This window comes from Suillus discolor, assembly GCF_016758755.1.
Source record: "Suillus discolor strain FC423 chromosome Unknown F5147scaffold_49, whole genome shotgun sequence".
Classification (NCBI taxonomy): domain Eukaryota; kingdom Fungi; phylum Basidiomycota; class Agaricomycetes; order Boletales; family Suillaceae; genus Suillus; species Suillus discolor.
The window spans coordinates 143,833-153,711 of record NW_024541296.1 but is presented as its reverse complement, the minus strand read 5'-3'; the positions used below and the strand labels follow the sequence as shown (position 1 = coordinate 153,711).

The 9,879-nt window shown below is 49.7% G+C and overlaps 2 protein-coding genes across 2 annotated transcripts; one reads left to right on the top strand and one right to left on the bottom strand.

Moving 5' to 3' along the window:
• Nucleotides 1–1,602: 1,602 nt before the first annotated feature.
• F5147DRAFT_810807 (uncharacterized protein) lies at nucleotides 1,603–2,498 on the bottom strand (the record flags this gene model as incomplete). Its single annotated transcript, XM_041443444.1, has 3 exons — nucleotides 1,603–1,726; nucleotides 1,786–2,330; nucleotides 2,391–2,498. The coding sequence occupies 3 exons, from the start codon at nucleotides 2,496–2,498 to the stop codon at nucleotides 1,603–1,605; spliced, it is 777 nt and encodes a 258-aa protein (XP_041290003.1).
• A 4,912-nt stretch (nucleotides 2,499–7,410) lies between these two features.
• On the top strand, nucleotides 7,411–7,913 carry F5147DRAFT_708214 (uncharacterized protein; the record flags this gene model as incomplete). Its single annotated transcript, XM_041438122.1, is given in 3 exon segments — nucleotides 7,411–7,602; nucleotides 7,658–7,865; nucleotides 7,885–7,913. Coding segments are annotated over 2 exon segments (333 nt in total), but the record flags the coding sequence as incomplete, so codon positions are not given.
• Nucleotides 7,914–9,879: the final 1,966 nt, after the last annotated feature.

The following is a 9,879-nucleotide window of genomic DNA, read 5'->3' as shown; positions in this document are numbered from 1 at the left end:
AAGCATTATTGAGAAATATTCTCAGTTAGACAGTGTATAACAGGCCTTTTTGCTTTGGGTGGCTGTGGGCAGAGCGATCTTGATATATTTTGCATGACTTATTAGGTCTGTATTTTGCCTTTTTAGGACCACTCACACCAGATATCCACTGACATAATCTTACTATGCAGTATATGCTCATCCAATGCTGTTTGACATTACTGTTCCTGCACTTTACAGATCCCTTATATACTTTTATATACTTACTTTGTTTCTATAGTCACTAGTTTGGATGCTTGGTAGTGAGCCAAATCTCTAATCTCTGACACTAGTGCTCATCAAGGGATAGTGGTGCCTCCTTCAGTTTCAACATCAATATATGATGCACAACTGGTATCCAATATGAAAATTGCCTCAAGAAAATTTCACTAGCACTTACCAAGCCTTGGACTGCAGTGCCTCCTTGTATTTCAACATCAACATACAATGGGCAACTGGTGTGGGCCTTCCCACCACATGAGGCCCACATCTGCCCTGTCAGAGCCCTCGCAGCCTGGCTGTCTGAGTCGAGGATCAAGTCTGGGTATGTTTTTCGAAAAATAGCCTCAGGTGACTGCATAGCGGAGGCCAACACCCCAATGGTGAGTTTTGGTGATGCTCTGGTAGCCAGAAACATTGCTGATGAACTTACAGACCTCTGAACAATTCTTAGAGCTTTTCCACAACAACTTGCCCTCGCGAGCACACTCCACAAGTGCAAAGTTTGCTTCCTTGCGCTCTTTGCGAAGCCTGTGAACAATGGCAGTGAACTTCAGAGGCTCACCATTGGCAGCCCTGAACCTGGCCCAGAACTGTTCTGGGGTGCCTCGTCGGTACCGCTGAAGGTTCAACGATACAGCGAGGCACGAACAATGCTCCTGACTGTATCTATAAATGTTGTAAGGTCACGCGTTGCCTAGTCTGCTATACTTGAGACGACAAGTGCGTTTGACCCTAAAGGGGAAGTGAGTGCAGCAAGGATCTAGAGGTATGTGCTGAAAGCGCTACTGGTTGGCCAATGCGAAGCGCGAGAAAGCGCAGGTGCGCGCAAGGCGCGGGAATGCGCGCGTGTATGGCGCGAAGCGCGGGAAAGTGTGCGCGTGTATACAGATACGAGAGAGAGTAAGAGTGAGTTTGCTTAAGTGATGATATGATGTAAGACAAGAGAAGAGAGATGCGAGGTGTAAACAAATAGATTTCTACTATGTTCTGCTAGGTAAATAGTGGGTAGTAACCAGTAAGTCCTCTGTCGTTCTGGTGGGAGAGTAAGTGAGTAAGTCATAGTATGTACTGCTGGCGCTTAAGTATGGTGCCTAAGCGCTGTCATGCGGAGCTGAAGCGCTACCGAGTAAGGTATGTAAAGATATATGTAAGTAAGGGTCCATGATAAAATAAAGATGGAACGATAAGCAAATGTGAGAAATGGAAATATACGCACTAGGGAACTTGGTGGACAGTGGATGGATGCTTCTGGATGGCTGGCGCTATAGGGCGCTCAAGCGCGGGAAAGCGCGCGCGCATATACATCGTGAAGCGCGGGAAAGGTACGCGCGCATGGCGCGTGTTGCGCGGGAAAGCTGCGCCTCATATAGAGATAGCTGCAGGTAGCACACAGAGTGATGCTACAAGTTCGTGCCATGTACTCCCCAGTGAAAACTGCCATATTGCACAATGAGAGGCATGAGTCTCTACACCGCTCAACGATGTCCTGTGAAACAACAAATCAGATCAGTCAAGGCCAGCTAGGAGAAGCTTGCACATACACACCAGTCAGTCCACTTGTTTTTCGTACCTTTCCATTGCTGATCATGGCCATAGCAATAGAGCAAAGGCCAGTACTTGATTGCAATCGGGTGGCCTTGTATGTTGATGATGGACATGCCCTGCCAGTGCTCCGTGCGATCATCCCACATTCCATTGAGCCAAGGGATGTCGTTGACAAAACTGATGGCAGGTGGGTCTGGGATTTCGTCGTCAGCCACTTGCAGCAATGTGCCATTCCCAAGCTTGAGAACTCGCATCCTCTTGGTGCTCGTCTCCGTGGCTGGTGCAGGTTCTTCTGGTGTACACCCAGCAGAGGTGCCCGCATCCTGGGGCTCGGCCTCGGGTAGCCAAACCTGAACTGTACTCAGCTGGAGGAGGGCACCTTGGACAATGTTGACGAGCCTTGTGCCCACACTCTGGACAATTGCATCTTGCAAGCTCGCATCAGCACCAGCGCTCGCAGGAGTGGGGCAGGGCAGGGTGCTCACAGCTGGTGCAAGCTGACCATCTGTCAGCGCATATGGGAATGCACGATTGATAGCATCAGCCTGCCCATGCAGCGCATCAGTATTGTGAAAGGAGGGGGGCAGGAAGAAGCAGTTACTCACCCAAGGCAACAGTGCTGCGACTTCAGCCATCGTGCGAGTGTCTTTGGAGCGGTGTAGAGACTCATGCCTCTCATTGTGCAATATGGCAGTTTTCACTGGGGAGTACATGGCACGAACTTGTAGCATCACTCTGTGTGCTACCTGCAGCTATCTCTATATGAGGCGCAGCTTTCCCGCGCAACACGCGCCATGTGCGCGTACCTTTCCCACGCTTCACGATGTATATGCGCGCGCGCTTTCCCGCGCTGTAGCGCCCTATAGCGCCAGCCATCCAGAAGCATCCATCCACTGTCCACTAAGTTCCCTAGTGCATATATTTCCATTTCTCACATTTGCATATTGTTCCATCTTTATTTTTATCATGGACCCTTACTTACATATATCTTTACATACCTTACTCGGTAGCGCTTCGGCTCCGCATGACAGCGCTTAGGCACCATACTTAAGCGCCAGCAGTACATACACTCACTTACTCACCCACCGGGACTCACTTACTCTCCCACCAGAACGACAGAGGACTTACTGGTTACTACCCACTATTTACCTAGCAGAACATAGTAGAAATCTATTTGTTTACACCTCGCATCTCTCTTCTCTTGTCTTACATCATACCATCACTTAAGCAAACTCACTCTTACTCTCTCTCATATCTGTATACACGTGCACGCTTTCCCGCGCTTCGCGCCATACACGCGCGCATTCCCGCGCCTTGCGCGCACCTGCGCTTTCTCGCGCTTCGCATTGGCCAACCAGTAGCGCTTTCAGCACATACCTCTAGATCCTTGCTGCACTCGCTTCCCCTTTAGGGTCAAATGCACTTGTCGTCTCAAGTATAGCAGACTAGGCAACGCGCGACCTTACAACAATTATAGATACAGTCAGGAGCATTGTTCGTGCCTCGCTGTATTGTTGAACCTTCAGCGGGTGGTGGCAGTGGGGTCAGAGGCCATTTTGCAGTCACCAAGCAACTCGGCACAACTGCTGTGTTGACTGCTTCGTGCGGTGTGCCTTGGCCTTGCTTGCTGGACCTGTCTGTGGGCCTTTGTGAGCTTTGCGGGCCCCAGGCCTGAGGCTTGAAGATGAGATGACTTGTGAGCATGCTGAAATGGATGACAGTTTCACATACCTATCCCACAAGTTTCGGTCACGACTGAAGCCTTCGAGGCGCTTGCAAAGAATGGCCTTGGTGCCTGATGAAGGTAGGTTGAGCTGGAGGCATTGCTGCCTCATTGCTTTGACGGTCATCGTGTAGCTACCCGCACCCATTAAATTCAGCAAAGGGGGGAAAGAGGGAACTGAAACTCACACAGGAAGGTAGTGGATCTCCGGCTCACCGTCCGGTTTGAAATGAAGCGGGAAAGGGAGTGACTGGTTGGCATCTCCTGGACCAGCAGCCTGAGACGGCTGCAATGTCCCGGCATCAGACAAGACAGAGAGCTCAGCTCTCTGCTCGAACGCACGTGCATCAGCGCTGCAGAATGAGTCTGCTGCAGCAGTGGTGCATGTGCCCCTGGTGGCTGCATGGCTGATGATCGGGGTCATCGTGATGATGGTGGAGTGGCAGTTCACAAAGCGGGTGTTGCGATGGTCGGTGCAGATCGAGACAAAACAAGGGCACCAGCCAAAAAACGACTTGAGTGGGATGTGCGGCCTCCACCAATGATAGGTGATGAAGAGACCGAGGGACACGACAAACAATGTCAGGGCAATGGCACCCCCCACGGAGAAACCTCCTTGTGAGTCGGAGGTGGCGCTGGGTGTGTTCGCTGCGATCTAGAGCAAGGAAATGGGGTGTACTTATCTGAACCTCATGTCTTGTTATCATAGATCCTAGATATACTATAGATTACAGACTGAGCTTGAACACTTGTAGTTAGACCCTATAAGTAGACAGATTATTGTACTTAGACTTTACTTTAATCTACTAGGTTCATCCCAGAACTTGTTCAGCTAAGCCTCTCAGCTCAGCTGCCTAAGACCGCACTTCTAAGTCACTCCCCGCTTCTTAGCCGTATCCGCTAGCCCTGTATCTCGACGAGCGCTGTCTTACCAAGATCACCAGAGGAACCCTTGACATTCCGTCAAGCCGAGAACCACCCTCAGCTTCAGTAGACTCACTCGAGTCGTCACTGAGAAGACCTATCCTAGTTCACACACGCCGACCGACGTCAGTGTAACAACGGGTAGAATATTTGTGTGCTTGAAGTTAACACATATCCTGAGTTCACGCTTTAGCCTTTATGAAGTAACGCCCTGTGGTGTCAGTGACAGACTGGAACATCTAGACGGAAAGACAGAATCGACAAACCAAACAACATGTTGCTAAATCTGGAAGGTGGTCCCTTGTCTTTATAAACCCCCGCTCCATATTTTATTTCTTCATCTCTTGTGCTCGGGCGTGTACTATCGCCAGTGAGGTCTTTACCGAGGCACAGTCTTTTGCTGATCGCAAATTACACATCTAACAGTTAGCTTCGGCTTTCAGCAATTTTTGTAAACCCCTTCGCTGTGATACTTTTGTTTGCAAAAACGGAGTGGAGCGAATTCAAGAACTTGCGCATGGTAGATGTTAATGTACATAGTCTCTACCAATGTACTTGATGTTATTATTTTGTTAATGCACAGAATACCTTTTCATATGACAAGCTTGAACATAACTAGGTGTCGCGCGTCAGGTCTCCTCAACGGCCCTGATAGCATCTAAATTTAACGCATTACATAGGATGTACTGAACGCCTTGGAAGTCACATCCCGTCCCATTATGATTCTGTGTTCATGCTCTGCGGCCTTATGTGTCCTTCAGTAAGCTAGCGCAGCGCATGAAACTTGCAAGGTCGACAAATGAGATACGTTCGAATGTTAGACGAGTGAGGTGGCAGCATGGCCGATAGAAACTCCGACTGAAAGATACGTCCATGTCTTGTCCGTCCGAGCCAGCTAGGCAGAATCAGCGCCATTACAAATTCAATGATACGTAGTGTGCAGCTGCCACATTTACAGATCTGAATTTTGGTCGGTCCATCTGCAAGTGTTTCATTGCAAGTGTCCCGGCCAATATTCCTATCTACCCACTTTGATGATGATCGTTGACTCACAATTCTGACTAGGGCCGAAGTCGCTTCAACTCCCTAGCCAGATTCAGACGAAGGAATACAGTTCGTTCTGATAAATCTCCCTCTCGTAACGCGTTACAACAGAATACCAATCAGAGGACAGTCCTGGTGAGATAGTTATATCTTCTTATATACCACCACATGACAATATGTGCAGAGCATTCCCTTTATCTTCATTGCTACAAGCAATATATTGCGACGTAAACGCCCTGCAATCAACGTAACGCACCCTAAAAGACTCGTCGGTTCCCTGATAATCGACATGTGATACTTGAGGCTGGTGCACACTTAGTAAGTTGATAATCGAATGTACGTCCTGTATGGACAGATAACAGGGTCGACTCATGACGTGGATGGTTGGCTCTTACAGAAATCCTGGATGATTGCGATCCTAAACCCTCGATAACTCAAGCTGGTCGTTCGGGTATTCCTTGCAGTGGCTATCCGATAGCCAGAATGAAGACAAGGTTCTATAGGCTATAACCGCGCCACTCGATCGGCCACGTTGTTCGACACACTGACACTATAGTTGGGGTTATCTTTGATCAACGGCGCCGGCAAAACCATATGCGCTTTTGTCGCCCGCTTCATTGCTGAATCATCTATGTTATCATGCACTCTCAGACAATCTCAAGCTTCAGTTCCTGCATCGGATAACCTTTTACGCTATGGCAGAAAGCCAGAGTAAGACTCTGTCGCCTACGGAAATCGAGAGTATTAAAATATGACGCTCGACGTCACTCTCCGTACCTACTCACCCTTTTCTTTTACATATGCGATCACTCCTAGTTGCACGCCTCATACTCACCTTCGCTTTTTATTCTCCGTCTCAATCAGCGTATTAATTTCTCTCCCCTAAAATAGTCGCGCTCAATCTTTCGAGCCGAGACTGAGGTGAGCTCTCTTATTTACGGTTCTACCGACACCTTCCTGACTGTTTCTCGTCCCTAGTTCGAGCGTCTCTTTATTTGAGACGGCATGAAACCCCAGGATAAAAACACCCAAACGCATGTTTCGAATCAAAAATCGTCAAATGAACCTATCAAGCTCGATATAGAGCATGCGTTAGTTGAGGATGATCCTCGAATATGGTCAGACACGAAAAAGGTGCGTCCTTCCCTCTTGATTTTGTAATTACAGGCTGATAGATCACATCGTACAGAACGTTGTAGTGTTCATCATATCTGGAGCATCGATTATCACAGGTTTGTGCGCGAATATACAAAACCGTGAGTTGTTTCCTTAATACCATTGCAATATCGGCTGAACAGCCGGAGGATAGCCGCCAATGCTCAAATTGAACGACAGCTACACACCAGTAGTGGGGACATCAGCCTGAGTTTGTCTCTTTCCATTCTCATTCAAGGCAGTTTTCCTATGATTTGGAGCGCAATCAGCGAGATAAAGGACCGCAAGGTTTGGATTTCTGTGTCCTGACTGCCACTGCATCAACGAGGAAAAATGATGGGTATCTTCTATGCTGCACCTCTTCTCGGACCCTCGTTTGGGTCGATTATCGGTGGTGCACTGACACAAGGCCTCGGCTGGCGGGCGATCTTCTGGTTCCTAGTCATCTGGGGAGGTATGATATTTCGGCATTCCTTTTCTTGTTCAAGGACACCTTCCGGAAGGAAAGGAGTACGACGTACCAAGATGCATTGAAGAGGAGGCTCCGAGAACAACAGTCGTCGGAAGCAAAGGACGGCTCGAGAAACATCTCAGAGAAGGAATCACAAGTGAATGACGAAGACCATACGAGTTAGAATGACATCGAAGCACAGCCGACGGTCATACCAGCATCAGCCATCAGAGAAGTACAGCTGTCCATTGTTGATGTCAACCCTTTCCCTCCATACCTATCGGTCACAAGAACGGGTCAACGTCGCTGCGATGCTCTTCCTCGTAGGATTCCTATCCATGTATGTTTCTTTCCTTTCACACCGTCTTTTGCTCTCATCCACGAGAGATGGATCTACGCGAGCACGCTGGCATACACCGTCGATGAAAACACTGGTCGCTCATCGACGGCAGTAGCGACCAACGCTTCTTTCCGTGGTCTGTTTGCTTTTGTTGCTACTGAGATCGCTGTGCCTCTACAAGTGACTCGACTTCATGATTGCTTGTGGAACGGATCCGAGTTTGGTTTTAGGATAGTATTGGCGACGGTGGTTTGCATACCATCTGGGCGGGGTTGATGCCATTACTAATTGTATTATCTTACTGGTGTTGTACAAAGGCAGGACGTGGACAGAAGCTAGTGCTGAGCGGGAGAAGCGGAAGCTGGATGGCAAGTAGATGATCATCATGGCTTCCGAAGTTCAGACCATAGATGATACTAACTATAAATATAACTATAACATTATTGTGTCAGTACTGGCAGCATAGAATCAAGGCTCGTTTGCCGTCAATTCAAGTTGTACAATACATGATCGGTATCGCGGAGTCGACTGTCGTCGATATCAAATTCATTATTTAATACAGCAACTGCCAGCGACGTTATCAGCGTTCGAGTCGACGAGCCACTTTATGGTCGTCCATACAGCAGTATTGAAATCTGATCCTCGGGTCGGGCTTGGTCCAATGATGTCAACAATATTGACTCGTGAAGGTGAATGCTACGAAACTGAAGGCGAGGACCAAAAAGCTTTTGACAAGATGGCTCATTTGTACACTCCTTGTAGTATATTTTGAACGACTGATCGTTTTGTAAACCTCTTTGCATATATACTTCGCGATGGAAAATACACAAGCGACGTGAAAGAAAAATATCGATGCGAAATAACAGGATAGCAAGACATCCGGTGCATAAATTCGACAGTTTCAAACCCGGAATCCTGTACCTTCCAATTGTGCCTTTTGTGCGCAGGTCAGGTGATGAATACACGAAAACCATTGAGCACACACCTGCGCAAATTTCTGCCCTTCGGATAACACAGGGAGGCAGGATTGCAAGCCCTTCAAGCACCACTGCATTTCAAGCCAGGAGAGGAGGTGGCGATCCCAGAAGCGCTTGAATGTATAATTGAGCTTGTTGTCCATTGGACTCGGAGCTCGTGAGAGATGAAAGACCCAATTTTGGCATGCGTACTTCAGGGCGTCAGAAGATGACTCACTTCGCTCCCGTGCTTCGGTTGCGAAAATCATGAACGCGGTCATAGCACGGATGTCCTCGATGTCTGGACAATCTTGTAAGGATGCAGAGGTGGAATGATGGGGCCTTAACGCTAGGAACGCTGGAAACATCAAGAAGTCTGGTAAGCTCCTAAATTCCTGGATTGCTTGAAAAGCTGGAGGGAAAGGCAATCGTGGGGTGATTGTGCACTCGCTGATTGCTTCCAACGTGCTTGAGAAGTTTTCCATTGTTACCCAGACAGACGCCGCAGGGGTTAACTGCCATGCTTGACCATGGGGGGTCTGTAGCCACTCTCGCCCGCTCCGCTCAGCGTCAACAGCCACTCTTGTCCACTCATCGTCCGTAGCCATTCTTGGCCATGTTTAGTCTGCAGCCCACCTGGGGTCTGCAGCCACTGTTGTCCGACCGAGGTATGCAGCCATTTTTGCCCTCCTGGGGTCAGGAGCCACTCTTGCACGCTCTCGGTAAACCACTCTAGCCCATGGTGGGACATGAGCCACTCTTGCACGCTCTTTGGGAGCAACGGCTCTCGCCCCCTCCGGGGGAGGTCCCTCCTGGTCAATGTCTTTAGCCACTTCCTGGTTGTTGTCCTCCGCCACTCCCTTCCGGCCTCTATCTTCAGCCACTCCCTCCCGGTCGATGTCTCCAGCCAGTCCCAGTCCCTGCCACTTGGTGTCTTAGCCACTGGCTTCCGCTCGGTGTTGTCAGCCACTGGCTCCCGCTCGGTGTTGTCAGCCACTGGCTCCCGCTCGGTGTTCTCAGCCACTGGCTCGCACTCGGCGACTTTAGCCATGCCCTTCCGCTCGGTATTTTCAACCACTGGCTCCCACTCCATGTGTTCAGCCATTCCCTCCCACTCGGTGTCTTCAGCTCTTCCTCACTCGGTGTCTTCAGCCACTCCCTCCCGGTCGGTGTCTCCAGCCACTCACTCCCGGTCGACGTCTCCAGCCACCTCCTCCCAGTTGCTGTCTCCAACCACTCCCTCCTGGTCGATGTCTCCAGCCACTCCCTGCCACTGGGTGTCTTCAGCCACTGGCTCCCGCTCGGTGTTGCCAGCCACTGGCTCCCGCTTGGTGTTGTCGGCCACTGGCTCCCGCTCGGCGTTCTCAGCCACTGGCTCCCACTCGGTGTCTGTAGCCATGCCCTTCCGCTCGGTGTCTTCAACCACTGGCTCCCACTCCATGTGTTCAGCCATTCCCTCCCACTCGGTGTCTTCAGCTCCTCCTCACTTGGTGTCTTCAGC